Raw genomic sequence first — 22,318 nt, forward strand, 5'->3', positions numbered from 1 at the left:
CTGCATATACTGTTTATGAAAGGCGAAAATAACAAACAGTGATCAATTGCATAATTCCTATAAGCAATACAAAACAGAGGATTGGGCAAACACGGACCCTTGGATATACCAGAGGTGTGACCAGGTGCCTAGGAGGAGTAAACGCCCCAACTAAAGCATTCTCAACTGATTCGATATTTAGAAATATGCTTTGCCATTAATCATTTTTTTTTAAATCGAGACAGGCAAATAGTAAATAAGTTGGTGTTGGGAGGTCAGCATTTTTTTTGGAGAATTCTGTTGTCGTTATGACCCTTTTGATGAGATTAAGACTATGACAAAATGCACATATTTATCTACATTAATATTCAACAGGGAGCTACATCACGTGACGACATTTCGACAATCTATACTTTATTAAAGCAACTTCAGTAAAATTACATTCCCTGGCCGTCCTATTAAAAAACATTTGTATTCCAACTGATTCTATTCCGGGGATCCTAAACCAACTATGGCTTGTATTAATGTTACTTCTTTATTTATACCATATATGTTTTCATTTGAGTCCTATTATAACTAAACTTATAGTACATGGTTTGATATAAGACTTGGCTAATTGTTTATCAAAATATATACCATTCGAAAATCTAATAGTATTTCGATAGTGTCACTAAACATTTTCGTAAATCGAACAACTAGCGGAATTTACGGGATTTCGCTCAGCGTCACTCTCAGGATCATGTACCGTAAAAGTGAAGTTCTGTGGCAGAGGTTGTGTAGCCAACTTATAAGTGTAGAACATCAGTACAAGTAATAAAACCACCGCTGTCGCACAGCCGAATGTAGTCACAATGTAAACTGTTGATCTGTTCCGTCTTTGGATTATATGATTGCTTCCATTAACGTCGCCTGCATCTGTTGTGTTGGTCATGTCTGAAAAGAATGAATCATTATCTACATGTCATAAGTATGTATTTCAGATACTGGATCACTTTTTGGACCACACCGCTGTATGCAGATGTTTTATTAGGTTTGAGAAAGTCACGACGGGAAATGACGCAATCAATCAATCAATCAAAGCTGTATGCATAAAACAGAACGGATATATCTCATAATGCATGATGCAGGTTATTGCGAATATATGATAGTCAGATAGCACCGAGGAAGAAAACCGATATGCACTAACAGTTTTTTTTTACGTATACCAAATGAACCACATTTAAATAATTTGTATTTCCAGAAAAGTAAATTTAATATGTTTATGAAATTAAGAAAAACTATATATGCATTATCATATGCTGTCTTTGTCGTCGTTTATGCTTTTGATTTTGTCTCGCAAAAATCGATATAATTCATATAACTGACAAACCTTTGGGACAACTTCCATCGATAATGCTACAGTTTGAACAGGTAGAAGGACAGTTACGTTGACAATATTTTCCATAAAATCCATCTACACAGGGTACTGAACAATTTGGACCTGTGTATCCTGGGGGCATTCTGTCAAAGCAAACATTGAACACTTTAAACATTCTTAACATAAAAATATTCACTTAGTGAGAGTCATTTTTTTTTCCGATCACTATTGATCTATAAGTTAAAGATATTTAATCATTGGATTATTTGTTTACATAGTATGTAGTATATTGGTATCATTGCAGTTGATGAAATGAACTTTTAGACAGTGATATTTACATCATATTCGAAATAACAAAACATATTCTGAAATTAATATTCATATTCTCAAGACATTCCCCACGACTGGTCGTAGTAACCTAGTTGTGAGGGTGCTTGTTTCGCAACCGGACGTTTAACATAGGTGGTTACTGTTCCTTCACCAAGCTCCCGACATTAGAAGTGAAAGGCAATGGTTTTTCGGATATGACCTCACAACTGGAGGTCACATGGTATGTATGTATTGACACGAATAAGGAACCTCAATATGCCCTGCATGGGTCAGGATTTGTAACCATTCACCTACAACTGGTAACTACTCTGCACAAGCGATACTGCTCGAAGGGACGTAAAACATATTAACATATAAAAAACATTACTATCAATTCTATAGTTATACATATGACATTCTTATATCGTATCTAGTTAGAAAACAACTCCTCCATAGTTTCAGTAATAGCTGGTTACTCACCGATGCATATCCCACTTGTTGCATTTCTGTAGTACCCACCATGACATTTTGCTGCTCTGTCATTCATTATCAAAATTAGATTAGTTAATGGCAAAGATGGATACAATATAAAGCATAATCTAAAATAAATAATACACATACATTTGATATGTGATAACAACTTCATCAACACTTGGTAATAAATGTAGCTGTTTTTGTTTTACATGCGCTCTACCAACGACGTTACATTTGCACGTCATTACGGATTACGAAATTGTATAATCTGCAATATTACACTCCTAATGAAATTACTGAATTTCTCTATTAAGTATATTGACGTATATTGATTTTGAAAGTGTTACACTTCTTATGAAGTCTTTGAATTTTTCTATTTCCGTTGACCCTGAAATCCACATAGAAAATTTATAGGCGATGTAACACTGGAGGCTAAGGAAAATTGTCAGCTTGAACATGCACAAGTGTATCTTTTCACAGACTCGACTCTCAAGGTAGCACGTGATCGTACACATTTGTGGAGGAAGGAGAGATGGAAAGGTTTAACATGTTCATGCACAAGTACATGTCAATAGGTTGATCTCTGTTTTTTCACTCATATGGAGACGTCACTATTGCAGGGGAAGGGCTGCAAAATTTAGGCCTATAATCGGCGCTTGTGGCGTTTGAACAGTGTGGGACCTGCTGTGACATGGTACCTCTGTTTTAGCAGTTTCATCTGAAGCACCGCCCCATTTAGTCGTTTCTTACGACAAACAAGGGGTACTGAGGATCTACTCTAACCCGGATCAAACAATTGACAAGAGAATTATGAAAAAAATATGTTGCGAAAACCTGTTTTTAATGCTTTTGATTAAAGAGGTTATTGTAATGAAATATAATCTATTCATTTATACTAAGTGGTATAACAACACATTCACCTCATCAACAGTCAGGAAAGGGGTTAATATACTGTTTGTCATAATTTTATGGAAATCATGTTTGATTTTACATAAGCTTTTCAAAAACGACAATTAAGCTTGTGAGCATCAATTATTTCTTGTCAGACTTATATCATTGGATTAAAGAGTGAAATTTAAACGTTTTCATCTAGACCAGAGTGTGTTCCTTGTTGACTTTCAACTTTAAGGTCCAGATCAAATCTCAATTCAGAGGTTAAAAGTCAAAGCTATATACAAATATTTACTTCATATCCATTAGGCTAATACATTATTGCAACGTTAGCAATAACATTTATAAAGAAATGTTTGCATGTTTCAAGATGGCGAAGATATTCTGCAGTAATACGCGTACATTTAAAAGAGGCAGCCTAACAAGTATTCCCTAATAAATCTGCCAGGAATATTAATATGAAGATATGCATTAAAGGCAATTACTTACATGATTTGAAACGTCTCCCTGACTGAAAAGAACGTTAGATACATGATTGATAAATTAACCAACTCCATAGCCACATTTATTTAACACGGAATAAAACAAGGAACAAGGAAACTGCAATTTTTAATTTTGTGAATATGTTGATATTGGTGGAGTAAGGGTTTATTCATTAGGTCACTAATTCCTTTAGAATCTCTATATCTTGATCAGATAAACGGAGTTCTAGGTAGTGAAAATCAGTGTGACAAGAACGGCCTAACAATCGATATGGAAAACGCCAGACAGCATTGGCAAACGAGATCGTTATATGTATAACGACCATATAATTTGTGAAATGCTGACTTTGAATGATGTTGAGAGATATAAACACCATATACAGGTAATAATGGACCCCTGCTCCATCAACGTGTTTGTCAGTAGCCTGCTTCGATTTAAAAACTGACCATAAAGAGAACAATCTCTTGTATATAGATTCAGTTTAGATATATAAACACCATATGCAGGTGATCATGGAATATTGCTACATAAATATGGGAAGTTGACGATGGAGAAGCTGAAACCATCCCGTTTGTCAGACAGTTGAGTTGTCAGTTTGCCGTTAATGTCTACTTGCAATAAAATATCTAAGTATGAAGCAGAAGTAGAGAGAATTGTTCTCTGAATTTAGAATTTGATACACTTCATAATGCATATTTCTGCAAATAATCCTAATCCCACAAATATCTGAAGCTCTGAAGTTACGTTTACAATGTATCATTTGAACTCATTGCTTTATAAAAGAAAAAGTCTGACAACGTATTTGAAATTTCATCTTTTTTATTTTATTCTTTATGCATTTGTGAGAGAAAATAGAGTTAATTTTAAGAATATTTGATTTAGATAATCACACATCTGGTTTGTTATTGTACAGAATAGAAATGCTACATCATGCAGTGACCAACATACACAACCAATAATTTAATCAAGGTTTTAAAAGAATCTGTAACTAAAATGTAAAAAAAAGTATCAATGTCATTGAAGCACAGTTTCAAATGCTGACAAATGATTTCTACAGACTATTCATTTGTCAATCATAGACCAACTGGGAGCTCACTTTCAATATAGGAAAACATGGTTTATAAAAATACATAGACGAGGAACATGTAAAAGATGTACAAAGTATAGTTATGTAGAGTTGTGTACTGGTTATTTAAACGAAGCATACAAATTGTTTCCCCATTACCAAGGAATCCCTAAGGATTTCACATTCAATACCTTATCGAGTTTTATGTAATACTATGTAAAATATAATTTACTTCCTCTTAACAATTAAAATACAAGTGATGATAAAATCATCAATTCAATCAGAATGATTAATGTGAGATCTTTTTGAACTACAGTGTATCACATCGGAATTCAGTCCGAGATAAATTAACGCAGTACTTCATACAACAAATACACTCATGTAATTAAATGGAGAATGGCACATCAAGATTTGTTCGCCACCAAATCGACTAAAACAATTTAGTGACTAAAGCTTCCAATGTTACAGTCATATATCATTCAAAATATGGAACTTTTAAACTCCATCTATACTCCTCTCTACATGAATGCTTTAAGGGGTTATCTCCTATGTTTCAAGCAATTCACCTGTTGAAAATTGTGGACAAGTATAACTAAATCGAGGAATGTTCAAAGTACATTTACTCTTTTCGAACACATCTCCTACCATAACAGTGCCATTTTTATCTAACAGATACATATCTTAATTATCAATATACTTCTGAATGTCACGCGTTTGGCGAAGGATCAATCACTACCTATTTTAACGTCTTAGGTACATGTATGACGCGGCCATGACACGAGCGGGCCTCGAATTACCGACCTCCCGTCTACGAAGCGAACGCTCTAACCACTGAGCTACCACGACCGGTTTTTATCTAAATGATAATGACATTGTTCTGTCAATCATATCATGTGCAGGAAATGGATTTAGAAATGTTTTACGATCTTTATTCCCACATAGAATGTGAATCCATATTATAAACCAACCTATGCCAAACAGGGTCATGACTTAACCCACCTTGAATCCACACAACATAGAAATGCCATTTGTTCTCTTTTATTCGTATATCATGAACTATTTTATTCCCGATTCTAGACCCAGCCTTACCCCATGGTCAATAATCTACAAAAGCAATATTTTTAATCCCCCCATCCCATACATTGTCAGAGAGGTGACGGAACGGAAGGTTGAATGATCTCAGAGGTGGGGTAAAACTATTATGGTCAATGAATATCCCCAAAATGAATCCGCAATATCCAGGGATGTTTGAACAATGATATGATTAACCCTGGCCCTGCTAAGAATAAGATTCTTAAAACCTTTATTATGTAAAACTTTGATACCCTATTGAGGTCCCATCCTATTCCCCATGTCAGGACTTTTAAAAAAACCTTGAATTTGACGTGCTTGAATGTGCTTGCATACTAATATCACTAAACATGACATTGCTACTCTTTAGCAGAATGTTTTCCTATGATTCCCATTTCTGGAAAAATTCCAATGCTATCCCTATTGTTGTCTCACCCTACGTTGGGGGGGGGGGGGGCAATTATTTCAAAACCTATTAGTATAAACTATCTGAGGATATCTGCCTATTTACATCACTAATCACTAGCTGATCATAGGGAGATTTTAAAGATATTTGATTATATATTCCCATCTAAAGGTTTGATCCACCATTCTGGCCTCATCCAACTTCCGCAGCCCCTAATTGAACAAACCTGTATCTACACTACCTATCGATGCTTGCTTATTAATAAGAATAATCATGGTCCTCTTTTACTCTATATATTCCAATATGAAATCGCGATTCCATCTTGTGGCCCCACCTTACCAACCGCAGTAATAATTTGCAAAAACTTCAAACTGCATTACCTGAGGATACTTGCACATAAATATGACTTATCAAGGATTTGTTGGTCTTCAAGAAAATATTTGAAAACTATATTTCCTTATATACCCACTTATATACAATGATCCGTTGTCGTGGCCTTATCCTACCCCTGTAGGGCGATGGTTTGAACAATTCTGAATTCACATTCTTTAAGGAAGTTTTCTCGTAAGTTTTGTCTTTTCTGGACCAGTGATTTTTCAGAAGAATACTTTTAAAGTAGTCCACTCCATTTTATGATATTGCTTACATCTCTTTTGAAATTAGCATACGTACTTAGAAACCCTTTACCCAGGAATACTTTATCTCACTTTTCAATGACACTGCTCCAGCGTTTTAGAGAAGAAAATAAAAGTGTAAAATGTTGATGGACGGGCGGGCAGACAGTTGAAAGACAAGTGAACTAAAATGGAAAACAAATTTCAACGTAAACAATTGAACAAAATATTATATATATAAAGTAAATACAATTATATGTAAAAATTGAACACATTTTTTCAAATATATGTAAAGATTGAACACAATTTACAAATATATATAAATATTGAACACAATTTACAAATATATGTAAAAATTGAACACAATTTACAAAAAAAAAAACTGTTAGCAAAACGGAACACAATTCTAAAAACTGAACACAGGTTTCATGTAAAAAGAATAAGATAGAATTTCAATGTAAAGCACGATTAAAAGTTTTTATAATAAAGTAAAATAAATCTTTGAAGAGAAATCATGTAAATTAGATATAAACATCACAATACATATGTAGGGCATCCTGTATGTATCGCAGTCTGTTGATTCACCAGTTTCTCCAGATGATGTCAGTCTAACTATTTCATACTATCGGAGATCAAAACAATTTACTTTAAAACATCATTGCAGAAGGCTACACAGTTGTTATCTTCAAAGACTATTCTCCTATGTCTTCATATTCTGTCAAACAGAAATTTTGTCATGTATATCTTTATACTCAAAGTGAACATACATGATATAGTAAATGAGCACATAAATATGTTCCTGTATAGCTGTATATGACGGACGCTCTACACATGCGGACCAGCACAATACTTATGAATCACAATGCTCACCTTAGTCGCCTTGTTTATACATAGATACTAATGGTTAGCATTAGTGTTAACCCCCTTCCCCACAATCACGCACTTTAACGCATATACCTTTGTCCCACAATCACGCACTTTAACGCATATACCTTTGCCCCACAATCACGCACTTTAACGCACTTTCAATGCGCAGTTGTTTTTACTGCGTTTTATCGTTGATACAGCGAAAAGTGTAATTTAAAAAATATATATATTTTGGGTTGTATGACAAAATAATGATAACATGAGCCATTTGCCAGATTTATTTGATAGTTCCAACAGTAGCAAAAAGATATAATAGGGGATACACAACTGCAACTCAGCTCTATTGTTTACTGACGGGAAAATCTAACGCGGTATTGTAGAGGAATTATTCATGTTTGGTTTAATTATTTTATTTGATTATTTCAATTTATTATAAATCTACAGGGTTATGAATATTACTGATCGTCAGGAAAATGATAATTTTATTTTAAAGTAGCATCAGAAAGAAGGGGTGGGGGTGGAGGTTAAAAATCCAACACAAATTACATAATGAATTTCGTGGTATGCATAAGTTATGTATATCAAACAAAGTATAAAAAATGGGGAAACTATTTTTTAAAAGACATATGTATATGTATTCTCCTGTGAGGTTGACACAACAACATTGTTATTTTAAACGCGAGAGGAAATGTGTGTAAATTTTCAATTTGGTAATTTGTAGCGTTGATAAAGAGACCCTAGTCAAACCCGTGCCTTTCAAAACTCGGACGCACAGATTACTCAACCTTAAAACATCATATTACTTAAAAATTTACCCAAACAAATGAAGTCAGTAATGGACACGAAATCTAACATTTTATTAGATTTTAAATGAAATGATTGGCAAAATGAAATATATATGTAAGGGGCGAGATTTAAAGATTGATGTCGGATAAAAATCTAAATTCAAATAGTTAGCTTAGGGGGAGGGGGGGGTGAAAACTTCCGTAAGTTTCTGTCATCCGACATCGATTACATATTAGTGGAAAGGGAAAAAAAACAAGTGTCTGGTAAAACTACATGATAATATCACATTTTAAAATAGTTTACACTTTCTTTTGTAAACAGTGGAAACGGTATACAGAGTGTTATTTATACTAGTTTGTCCTTACTTGTTAATCGATTAGTTTCAACAGTCTTCATATTTAATTTATGGGGGGGGGGGGGGGGTCTTGGTAAAACCTATGTAAACTTAGTTTTTTGTCAGACATTGAACTTTTGATCTCGCCCCAAAATCTTTCTATTTGTTTATCGTTATTTTTCGCAAGTGAATTCATTGATTTATCGCATGCTTGGATCTAAGCAATTTTTATTTCATTCTTAATTTTTTTTTACTTTGCAATAAATGAAAGATGAATGACAGAATAAGTAGCAATTCTTAATATAAGGGGGTGGGGGGTGAGCCTTCAATTTGGCCAAGTTTCAGGTAGAATTTACAGATAAACCATGCCGCTTCGAACTGATAATTCCTCGTAAAACCCGTGCATTTCAAAACTCCGATTGAACACGCGTGAAGACAGGAAGTATTACGTAACCATAAAACCACACTGCTTATAAAACACAGGCTCTAGACGTTTTAATTATATGTATAAAATGAAAATTACATGTAACGAGAAGAGTAAAGCCAAGGATGAAATTTTTAAAGAAAAATTACATTTACCATTGTAAGAACATATTCCAAAGAATAAAATGATCTAGTATGTAACAACATCTGCTATAAAAGACACGAGAAGATTCAAACGAAAGTAAGACTAGTCGCGTTTTTGTTAAGATCTATGCAATTATGTTTTTTTTAAATTGAAGATTCAATAAAAAGAAATATATGTTTAAGGAAAAGAACACCAGCCCATCAATCTTAATCCCAATAAAATGTATTTGCCAATCTGGCCACAAGTAGTGTATCGATTGTAATAAAGCTCTTGTAAGTATTAACTTTACTACCTACATGTATTTAACACTGTTTAACATAACTCAACACCTAAGTACAAAGCATACAGCCAGCCGTGTACGCTGGAGGACGTGCACATTTATCATTCAGACTTACACACAAATGTGAGTGAAAATAAAATGCTAGATGAAAACTGAAAATAGCAAAAGTTGTCCTATCCGCATGAAGTGACTAGTCTAACAAACCCGCTTACTCCCCGTGACAGTATACTACCCCCTATTGGTCAGTATTATAATGGACCAAAACAACTTTATCAAAACACGCTTCTATAACGTAAATACATAATTTTCCCACTTTTACTGGCGAACCGCGGGATAAGATAATTATCAAGACTGGGGCGCACTAGTATGCGGGAAATATTGCGCAATCATACATAGATACACTGTAACAAGGCAAATACACATATGTAAATGTTCTACCATTTAATTAAGATACAATTACCAGTAAAATGCGCATCCTCCAGCGCATAAAATGATTTGCAAAATGAATGGTGTCAAAATAAACACGAGGAGATTCATCGAGAATTTGAATTATCTTTCTCATAAGTCACTCAATTATGATGATTCATTTATCAAACATCTAAAGACTGGGCTTTGGTTCAGATTTATGTAATCATTACTTTTAACCAATTTTAAGAGTGGGTACACTAGCTAGTTGATATGTATGTTAAATGTAGAGAGACAATATACTTAAATTGCTTATAAATTAAGTGTTTCACTGGATCAGTTGTTTAGTACAATGTGTACATGTAAGTATTTATCAAATGATTATTATACCATAATTTTTATATTTTCTTTTATCACAATATTGCTGCTTGGCATGGGCCGTTTCATCCACAATTTTTATAACACATGTAGAAGGAAAATAAGTGTAGTTTTAAATTCATTTTAATAGAATTACAAATGTTGTGATAAGTTACGACATGTTCTTATAAATTTCTGTTCAGACCAATCATTTTTTCGAGACGTTAACATGTTTGACATACACACACACTATCTAATTAACCGCAGTCTGGCGGAGGTTGAGGCAGTTTTAGTAGATGAACACTCCTCCCCTTCCACGAATTAGGACTTGAAGTTCGGACAACCTCCCCTATTTTTATTTCCTTGTCAATAATTTTAGACAAGACATCTTCGCCTCCCCCCCCCTCCATTTTTACGTTGTTGAAAAGACGATGCTACGTGCCTGTAAGCCTCGCACTGACACAGCTCCTAATCAGAACATGCAGGACACCGCAAAAAACAATTGCAAGGTGGCTACAGTGCATTTTTGTAATTTCTGTTTTAAAGCACACACCCTCCCCCAAAAACATATAGTTCGAGGCATATGGATACGGACTGTGTAATGTATAGCAGTGCTTTGCTTTTTTCACATCTTGTTTTGAACATTGAAGAGAATTTATGCATGCGTAAAAAAAAATTCAACTACATAGGATACTTCATATTTACAGAACAAGATGTAGTACTTATATATAATTATATGAATATACTACAAAGTTTACTTAATAAAAATAAACGAATAGATATATTAGTTTATTTTTATTAAGTAAACTTTGAATCAGTCGTCAGTTATTTCTTTGAAATCAAGATGAAATTTTATGATAAGATTGTTTGAATTAAAACAAATAATATATACAGACCATATCGAAGGGGAAAAACCCATTGGAAATGTAGATACATGTATAGTGATATGATTTTTAAAAATATTAGTACATAAAAAAGTATTAATTCGTGGTATTTCTTTGTTATACAAACATACATGTAGAAAAAATAATAAAATAAATAATAAAAAAGGCAAATTTTGGACTATATATCTTTTCAAAAGAAAATATTTTGTTCCATATTTATCGTAATTTTTCACTTGCTTCCACTCCCGATTCGATAGTCTTAAAGTATGAGCTTTTATCACAACTATCCGCGATAAACTAACAGAATATATAACAATGGAAAACGTAGTGAAGAAATGTGTTCAAAATTCCAAATTTTCACAAATCAACTCCAAAGCGCTGTGGGGAAAAGGGTAATGCCATCATTCAGCGGCGAAAGCAAATGCTACTGTTACGTCATAGGCGGCGTGATAGGCAAAGAGTTAAAGACACTAATGGTTAGCATTAGTTTTAAATGTATAGAGTAGGTCGTTGAAACTACAATACGTAAGGATATTTGAATAAGGAGTTGGTAAATCGTTCCAATGAGGTTCTTCAGAATATCTTTGATTTTTGTCTTCTATATATCTCTATACATAGTCTGAACCTGCCTTGACACTGGGTAAAAAAAAATTAAAGAAACATCCTCCCAGAGTATGCTGGGCTACATGTTGGCATTATCGCAATGGTAGAAATGTCAACATAATTTCAGAGAAAAAATTCGTTAAAATCAGGATTAAAGGTGTGCTTATTAACTCGGGTCTTGGACGTTTGAGGGAATTGTCTGTGACCCTGGAAAATGATAGAGTGTTCCAGATCACTTCTCCTTTTCAACTTTGCGCCTTTTGAGGAGGTAATCTCCTTGTATGTAAAGTTTTAATTCTTTATCACGATGTACAGACCCTGCTGCGTATTACTACATCTCCAAAGCGTTCCATTTCTTTCCATGCAAACTGTTTATCGTTCAGTGCAAATCATTCAGCGCTCCGGACAAACCGTTTCGTGCACGAATCGTTCCGTACATAATCAAGTCACGCCCATAGAGACGTGTGGATCGTTCAAACCACACCCAGGCCCTTAGAAATTACAGACCGTGTAAAACGTGCAATTCATTTCGGTATGGGATCTGGGACGGAGAGACGCAGACTTCCGCCATAGGTCGTTTGCTTACAAACCAAACTCTTTCCAGTTAGGCATTATGGGATAGCGATTTCTTAGGCCGCGTATACTGTGAGACGTCACTGTAGAATGACGAAAAATAACGTTAAACGTAAACAGTTCAAAACAAGAACGTACATATCAGGTATCTTACTTTACAATACAATTTGAGCAGAGTCTTCCTATTTTTTTTAATGATCTTTTGATTATTTTATATTGAAAATAAAATCCATACTCTTATATCAATGTTCTTAATATCAATATTTTCAAGCTTTAACTACAAACTCTTATTTTAGTGTTATTTTCCCGCGTAATGATTGCGGACTCACAATATACAAATCTGAATTTTAATTCAAAACCAGTCAGCAGATTCGTCCTAGAATTCTTAAATAACGTTTTGGGAAAATGAAACACGTCCCTCTCCTCAATTTCTTGATTGACTTTGATTTCGCTTTGGTCAAATCGCCGTTAAAAATTTAATTTCACAGCATGTCTACCCTCTTTGCCCCAAAACCCTAAATCATATTATTTACAAGTAACATCTTCCTCATACAGATATTATAGACATGATATTTAGTACATCCCTCATATACAAATACACATTGACTTATTTCCTTACATCGTGTATTCAAGATCCTCGTTTGAATTACTAGTATGTCTCTGAAATCAGATAAATAAGAAAAATGCTTACTACACTAACACTAATGTCATGTTAATGAAATACTCCACGATGTAAGGCTTAGGTATATATATATATATATATATATATATATATATATATATATATATATATATATACGTCCTTCGTCAGGACGTGAAAGGATTACATTATGGAGAAAACACAAATATAATTAACAATAAGCACTAAAGCTACACTACAAAACTAGCTAAACACTTTTCCAGCGGATTACATGTTCCAGGCTTTGTTATTAACTCAAAAAAGAATAACAATCAGGGTGTCTGGTCACCGTGGTATCAGTCGGTAAAGTGTGAAATTAATTAATGGACGAACTAACTTGGCCGATCAAAAGGTGAAACAATTAATTCGTACATCGTGGTATTCTCCTCTAGATCACTAGTTTTCAATAGTTTGATTGAGAAATAGGAGTGTGACATTATTATGAGTATGCCGGCACATGTTTTTGCTGCAAAGATGAGATACACACAAATTACAAATTATTCTAATATTCGTTTGTTAAATCATTATTAGTATGAAAATTCGAGAAATAGAAAACATTGATTATATTAAAAAAGCAAAACAAAAAATAACACTTGCTGCAATTTTTTTTTGCAATAAAGTTGAATACAATATAACGTATGGAATGTAATTTATCCCCATGATCAAAGCAATGGGAACAAGTATAGAATTATTTAGGGAGGGGTGAATTACTGTGCCCTAACGAAAGCCTACAGAGGAAAATCCCTACCCGACTGTTTGCCTAGTATGCCTACAACAACTATAAACAGCCTTAGAAGTTGAGAAGTACGAGTTCTTTCAAGAAGTGGAATGTCGAGCCATACACCTCACAGTCGCATGAACAGGTTTGTAATTTATATTTTATTTGTAATGACTGTTTACCAGTTATTCTCATATAGCCTACATTCTGAAAAATGTTAAAAGCTTGTTAAGCAAATTATAAACGTTTACACCACACACAGTGGAGCATTCCAAAATACATTTAATGGTGGTGGTGGTGGGAGGGGTAGATAGTATGTTCTATCGTAAAAATGATAATATCGAAGGGCGTGTCCCGAGACTCAGTTAGATCATTCTAACTTGGGGGAGAGGCGGATCTATAATTATATTAGCAAGGAAATAGACATGAACATGGTGAGGATAATTTATCATTTAATGCAATGTTACATTGTGGTGATTGCACTGTATTATAATATGTTATCACTAAATTGATATAAATGTGTGTTTTAGGAATACAATATCCACCTGGTCACAATCATATTGGATTTCTGGAAACCAAGAAGCATCAAGGAAATAGCTGAAATGGCGGTACAGACAGATATGAGAGTTTCTGGAATTGAAGTCAAAATCCTAGAACCCTGTTGTTGTTTGTCTAAAGAGTTAACGTGTACATCCAGTGACAGACGCGTGGATCAGTATACTGTAGTGGCATTGAATGTTTGCACATTCCATTATCACTACAATAGATAGAAGATCGCTACAAACGATTAGAGAATATTCATGAAAATGTGGGGGCTTTTTATTTATATAAGTGTATTATAAGTAAAGTATAGAATGTTGTCATCTGTTTTCTATTAAAACCTAATGTACTGGAAAATTGAATGTTATCAAGTTTCAAATGCAAACTAGTAATACTAGTTTGTCATCAAGCAGGGTTGTTAGTTTAACGTTAACATTTACATTCAACAAAATATCTAAGTATGAAGTAAACAATTTCTATATGTTCCGTAGATGTTAAGACAAATTTGACATTTTTTAGATTGTACTCAATTTACTTTTAATCATATGTCATAATTATGCACCAATATACCATTATCACCTGCATATGGTGGTTATGTCTTCCGATTGATTCGATACGTACGAACTTGGTTTGTGTATGATCAGTTTTTAAATGGAGGTACAGTATAGGCTACTGAAAAAAATAATTTAATGTTGCAGGGGTTTCAACAGCCTCTTTTAAAGTCAGCTTTATGTTTGTTCTAACAATCGAATTTACAAATACATGTACAATTTCATTAGTCGAATGTTGTATGTTGTTTCATGCCAATTGTTAGGCCGTTCTCTACATACTGATTTTGACTACTGATTACTTCGTTTATCCGATTAAGATATAGTATACTAGGTGGTCGTGACCAGTCAACAGGGGATGCTTACTCTTAGACACCTGATTCCACCTCTGGTATGTCCAGGGACCAATATATAGAAAGCAAAATTTAAATGTCACATGAAAATTACAAAATATACCTAAAATTAACTCTCTAACTCTCTAGATATTGTAACAATAAGGAGTTTTACGGTTAAAATATCTAAACTCTCACGTCACCACACATACAGGCAAAATGGTGAGTATTAGCCAAGTTCAGTTACAGTATATGAACAAGTATGAACATAATTCTTAAATAAGAAGAAATATACTGCAAATAAACAACAAATGTAAAATATATACTTACCATGACCGTGTATCCGTACCCCTGTCATACATAAGTTACAGGTATATATTTGTAAGTATGTCATATATAACTTACTTGAAGTAGTTCACATCGAATATGTGTAAGGTTATAGCACATAGTAACACATCTACCATCTCACCATTGACGCAGCTCAACCAGGAATAAATACATGTACCCGCCAAAAAAGTTACGCTCGGGCGATTTTTACAAAAAGTGAGCGGTAAAGTCGAACGGCGTGTTCCATTCGGTAAGATACATGGGCAAAAACGCTTTGTTCGAGTACAACAAGCTATACGAAAGTAAGTATGCATAAGAAATTGTTACACAAATTAGTATGTCCATCTATACAAATTCATTTCTGGACAGGAAAGTATTATACCATGCGCCGCTTGTAATAATGTGTGTGTCTTTGTGATTATTTGGTTTTCAGACTGCAGCGAGAAACAAAGCTGTTTTGCTCTTTGTTGTTGTCTGCGTGCGTCAAATGAAGTGAAATCAAATAGTTTGTATTTCCACAAAAGCAAATTGAATATGATTATGAAATTAAGACACTTTATCTGCATTATGATTTGTTGTTTTCATTGTCGGTGATGCGGTTGGATTTTTCTCGCATCACATACATCCGATGTTTCAAACATGTATCACTAACGAACCTTTGGGACAACTTCCATCGACAATGTTGCAGATTGAGCAGGAAGAAGGGCACTTCTGTTGACATTCCGTTCCATAAAGCCCTTCTCCACAGGATACGGAACAATTTGGCCCTATGTATCCTGGGCGGCATACTGTCAAAGCAAACATTGAACGCTTCTTAACGTGAAAAATGAATTTAGTGAGAGTCACTCTTTTCATACTTCATTTCATCTCTAAGGATATTATAAGGAAAATACATTTACATCAATATGATTACAAATACATATAAAGAAGAAACACTATGTACACAGTATACCCAAATAGAAAAGAAAAGGATATTCCGAGTTGTACACCTCAACAGATGAGTAGATATGGTACCAACCATCCCAATTAATGCCAAGAAATGTATCAAATATGTATAGTAATAAATACTGCAGTGACCATCTGTAGTATAGAGCCGAAGTGCTGTACACTAAGTTCCGCAGACGGAATGATGTAACATTCATCTGATTAAAAAATGTACATATTTGGAAACAAGAAGTACAAGGTACCACTCAGATTCCGAGAGCCCACAGAGTTATGCATACAATTCGACACTAAAGCTATTAACAATCGTGTTCCATCACTATTATCGTATGTTAGCGGTACTTGGACAAGCACAAGACGAAGCAATTACCACATGAATGACACAAGTGAAATATGCCATTTACATGCGTACCTGTGTATATTTTGAACATGAATTTGCAAAGGTTAATATTTGCTGAATTCTAAATTGTCGCAGGTTTTATAGCTAAATATATTTGTCTGAATAAATGGAAATTCGGACTATTCATCCACAGTTGTCGCTCATCTTGCTGATGCAATGATACGGTTTTTCTGGATATCCTTTTCCAGGATCATAACGTATCGGGGAAGAACCTGTTGTGAAGCCATGTACTTAAATAATTGGTAAGATTGTATGTTTGTAAAGTTTTAAGAGTCAAAATCAGTAAGTATCAAGCATTTTGTAAAAAAAGAAGGGGGTGGAAAGTGGCATAAAAATGGATTTTGGTGAAACTCATGTAAAATGTTCTTGATACATAGTCTAATAAAAAGAATGAACCAAAATTTCATTTTTCACATTATTACCATGTGCCGTTTAGACAGCATACTGACAAACAAGTTGATGGTACAGGGATTTCAACAGTCTCGATTGAAGTCAGCATTTCGCAAATTCTATGGTCGTTATAACGATCTAGTTCGTCAATACAACCTCGCATTGGGTCAAATGCTGTCTGACGTGTTTCGTACCGATTGTTAAGCCGTTCTTGGCACACTGATTTTGACTACGGATAACTCCGTTTACCTGATCAGGATATGGGGTTCGCGGCGGGTGTGACCGGTCAACAGGGGATGCTTACTCCTCCTAGGCACCTGATCCCACTTCTGGTGTGTCCAGGGGTCCGTGTTTGCCGAACTATCTATTTTGTATTGCATGTAGGAGTTATGAGATTTATCACTGTTCGTTATCTTCACCTTGTATGTATTTAAGTATAACTACAATTCCCCAATGTTTGCACAACTGTGGTAATCTTTATATACAGAGTAGAAATGAGTTTTTGGTATTTTCTCTAATCTTTAGCTCAAAGATGATTACAATGATGTTTTTTTCTTTATCCAGCAATGAGGATAGGCATAGGGTGAATGGAATAATTCCACAAACATTCCACACCATTATGATTACCATGATAAGGTGATAAGAATTAATCAGTGCATTGTTTGACAATAAATATTAAATGATATTTTATCAATTTTGTTGTTTTTCTTTTCACGGTCAGATGTAAGATAAAACTCAGTTAACATCATGTCCACGATGTATTTTAGACTCTTTCAGTTTGAATACCGTGTGTGTCCTTGTGATCATATCGTATTCAGAATGCATCATGGAGGAAAACCGATATATGCTAATAGGGTTGTCTACGTGTATCAACTGAAGCAAAATTAAATAATTTATATTTCCAGGAAAGGAAATAATATATGCTGATGCAATTAAGACAATCTATCTGTATTGTGATTTTGTTATTTTCCTCGTCAATGATGCGTTTGATTTTTTTTCGTATCACATGCATTCAATGTTTCATATCATTAACAAACCTTCGGGACAACTTCCATCGATAATGTTGCAGATTGAGCAGGAAGAGGGGCACTGGTGATGACATTCCGTTCCGTAAAACCCTCTTACACAGGGATAGGAACAATTGTAGCCTACATATCCTGGGGGGCATACTGTAAAAACAAACATTGAACGTTTCTTAACATGAAAAATGGGAATTTAGTGAGAGTCACTTTTTTCTTGCCTATCATACTAATGATCTATAAGACAAAGAAATTTAATTTAAATTAAACATTGATTTATTTGTTTACATTTGTTTAGTAGACTGACATCATTACAGTTAATAAAATGAACGTATAGACAATGAACTGTATACCATATTCGAAATAACAAAACATATTGTGATATCAATATCTTCAAGGATCTCGTCCATGACTGCACGTAGTAACCCAGTAATTTAGGTATTTGTTTCGCAAATGGACGCCCTGAGTTCAATTGTTATCAAACCTATGACGTTTACCGTAAGTAGTGAATGTTTGGTAACCAAACATTCGACATACAAGTGAAAGCCACGTGTCTTGCAGATATAACCTAACGTGCTGAGGTCCGATGCCAAAGTTTGTGTACGCAGGAATAAGAAACTTCAATGTGCTATGCATGGGTCAAAATTTATTTCACGTATAGCTGGTGACGTCTCTGCTCAAATGAAACCGCAGGCGCCCAGGTCATGTATAATGTAAATAAAGACTATAAAGCATTGGAGGAAATTCGAACTATGATTGTTACATTTTTCTCGACTCCATGATGCGGATGTTTAGTTGTTTGTAATCTATATTGCATAATATATAGTAGTATGCTGTAAAAATAATTTCGTAGAAATTTAAAAATTGACTTCATGTTCACCCACCGTATACTAAAGAGAAACAAGGCTTGCAACTACATGTACCTAGTCCTCTTCCGGGCCCACGAGAACTAATTCACTAAGAAACCGAAAATTAGAGACGTGTTCAAATAAAAAAAATCCAACAATTTCATTCAGAACCACCTACGACCGAACTTCACCCATCTATATTATTTCCAACAACTTTCTACCCAGATGTTCAAAATTCGCTCTATCAATAGCGGAAATTGAATTGTATCTGAAACGATATCGACCGTTCTAGATTAATCAAATATTTTCAAGTGAAGCGTGACCTATCGAAATGCCAATATGTAACAGGAAACTAAACATCCGCATTATGGAATGGAGAAAAATATCACGATCACATTTCGAAAGTCCTCAATAATTCTTTGTATAGATTATCCATGACCCGAGCGCCTATGATGAAAACGTAAAAAAGCATGCAAGCAAACGACAAAACATTATCAACAATTCTATAGTCATAAAGATGATATTCTCTTATCATATCTACTTATAAAATCATCAATGCTTCGCTAGTTTCAGTAATAGCTTGTTACTCACTGCTACATATCCCACTTGTTTCATTTCTGTAATACCCATCAGGACATCCTGCTGTTCTGTCGTTATGAAAATGAGATTTAATAATAAAAAAATAATGAAATATAATGCATATTACAACATAGATAATACACAGATATAATATCTGTAATAACAGCTCTTGGCCAATGCTTGGTAATAAATATAGTTAGCGAAGTCATATTGGCCTGTCATTACGGATTACAGATTTGTAAAATCCGCAATATTAAGCTTCTTATAAAATCTTTGAATTTCCTATGTACTATGTTGATTTTCAAAGTATTACAATCCCGTGGGAATCCGGGTTAGAATAGGACCTCACTACCCCGTGTTTGTCGTAACAGGCAACTAAATGGAATAAACCGTAAACACTGAGGTCCTATGTCACAGCAGATGCGGCATAATAAATTTCAGTCCCTGCTCAAACGCCATAAGAGCCGCGCACAGGCTTAAATCTTATAGCCCTTCACCCGCTATGGTGACGTCTCCCTATAAGTGAAAAATTCTTGAGAGAGACGTTAAACAATATATAACAAACGAACTTATGAAATCTTCTTAGATTTCCTCTATTTTTTGTGAACTCTGAAATTCATTCAGAAAATGTATAACCGAGGTTAAACCGGGTGCTATCGGGAAAAGTCAGCTTGCACATGTACAATATGTATGAGTGTACATTTTCACCAACGCGACTTTTATTTATACCAGTATATTAAAATCTAACAGGGTAGCACGTCAACGTACACATACGGGGAGGGGGAGGGAAGAGAGAGAGAGAGAGAGAGAGAGAGAGAGAGAGAGAGAGAGAGAGAGAGAGAGAGAGATGTTACTTCCCATGCACAAGTGGTTATTGGTTGGTCAGTTGTATATTGTTTAGTAGATTCTTACGACAAGTAAGGGGCACCTAGGACCTATTCTAACCCCGATCAAACAATTGACAAGAGATATATGAAATCATTTTATATATGGATTGTGAAAAACAATCTCTGGTGTTCTTGATTAAAAAGGTTAATGTAATGGAATCCAATTTAATGTATGTACGTAGTTACATTTTAATGGGCATCATTTGTTCATTTGTAATGTTGCATGCATAAGCTTTTGAAATGAAAAGCGATAGTCAAGCTTGTTAGGATCAACATTTTGTTGCCAGACTTATATAATCGGATTCAAGTGTGAAACTTAAACGTCATTATCGAGACCAGATTCACTGTGTACAAGCCAATGACCGTAACAAATATTTATGATAACCGTATAATCCGATTTCGAATTAGGATTCAAGAAATGAAAGTAGCCTTCATAATAACACGTATGAAAAGTGTCGTTACAGGTTCACTTTGCGAGGTAGTCATTATGCAAAACAAAGGCTATTTTGACCTCTTCAAAATGCATTTGAATTGATTTTAATATACAAATAAATTCGATAGATAGCACACGGTCATCAAATTCAATTATTTGCGGTCTTTGTTAAAACGTTAAACATTGTTACGGCCATCATACTCCAAAACTTTCAGGCCGTTTTATCTATAAATAAGCTTGCTTTTGAGAAAACTACAGTGCCGGAAATTCAGAATACTTTACTGAATACTGATAATTATCGTGAAATGACACAATTGAATAATCAATAATTTGAAATCGTGATTATAAAATCCTTACCGATGAATTGAGCTACCATTTTTCATGACTCCAATACATGTATATATACGGGCATCGGCTTGTACACGGAGAGATTGTGTTCCCTGTTGAATTTGAACTTTGAAGTCCAGATCAAATACAGGGACTCTTGATTCAGAGGTAAAAGATTACAGCTATATACAAGTGTTTAATTGATATCCATTAGGCTAATATGTCATTATAACTCTAGCAATAGGAATTATAATGAAATAATTCCATGGTTCAAGATGAAGAAGATATTCTATAGTTATACGGGCGCATTAAGTAGGACCCTAACAGCTATTCCCTAATCAATCCACCACCATTATCAGTTTTTGAGCGCCTCATTTCAAAATTAATGAAGATATTCATTACAAGTAATTACTTACATGTTTTGAAACGATTTCCTAGCTGAGAAGAACATTAGATACATGACTGATGATTTAATCAACTCCATGGCCACATTTATTTAACAAGGAATAAAACACGGAACAAGGAAACCACGATCTCTCTATTGATGTCAAATTATAAATTTTCTGAAAATACTGATGTTGGTGGAATAAGGGTTTATTGGACTGGATGTAAAAATTCAGTTGGTGCACTTTTTATACTGTTTTTATACGTAACTTCACCTGTTTCATTTCACATCATTCTCTCTGCAATAGAGGTTCCTGGTAATGGTCACCGTGATTATGACAAAGTTCGACATTTACATTTGTTTAGTTTCCTTGCCAAAACATAAAATACTACAGCTGTAAAATGATTATCTATGGGAAATCATTCGTATATGCAATGCGACAATCTCATGATCATTTGAGAGTGTGTTATCAGCATACATCTATAATTAACTGATAGTGATAAATCTTATAACCCCTATAAATAATACAAAATTAAGAAAAGGGTGAACACGGACGCTTGAACATACCGGGGGTGGGATTACAATTGGATATCAATTCACTTTCTGGTACAAATTTACGTTTAGACATCCATAGTGATGATAACATATATCAACTAA

The 22,318-nt window shown here is 34.3% G+C and overlaps 1 protein-coding gene across 1 annotated transcript; it reads right to left on the bottom strand.

Annotated features, from left to right (window-relative positions):
* Nucleotides 1-372: 372 nt before the first annotated feature.
* LOC125656021 (uncharacterized) lies at nucleotides 373-3,548 on the bottom strand. The gene is made up of 4 exons (XM_048886603.2): nucleotides 3,500-3,548; nucleotides 2,126-2,181; nucleotides 1,349-1,479; nucleotides 373-912 (listed from the first exon to the last, which is right to left on the bottom strand). The coding sequence occupies exons 2-4, from the start codon at nucleotides 2,170-2,172 to the stop codon at nucleotides 650-652; spliced, it is 441 nt and encodes a 146-aa protein (XP_048742560.2). The 5' UTR covers nucleotides 2,173-2,181; nucleotides 3,500-3,548; the 3' UTR covers nucleotides 373-649.
* Nucleotides 3,549-22,318: the final 18,770 nt, after the last annotated feature.

This window comes from Ostrea edulis, chromosome 7 (assembly GCF_947568905.1).
Source record: "Ostrea edulis chromosome 7, xbOstEdul1.1, whole genome shotgun sequence".
NCBI lineage: Eukaryota > Metazoa > Mollusca > Bivalvia > Ostreida > Ostreidae > Ostrea > Ostrea edulis.

Coding starts and splice junctions, on each gene's coding strand:
- LOC125656021 (XM_048886603.2), bottom strand. CDS start 2,172: ATGTCATGGTGGGTACTACAGAAATGCAACAAGTGGGATATGCATCG. Junction 1,480..2,125: donor AACAAGTGGGATATGCATCG/GTGAGTAACCAG, acceptor TTGCTTTGACAG/AATGCCCCCAGGATACACAG. Junction 913..1,348: donor CGATGGAAGTTGTCCCAAAG/GTTTGTCAGTTA, acceptor CATTCTTTTCAG/ACATGACCAACACAACAGAT.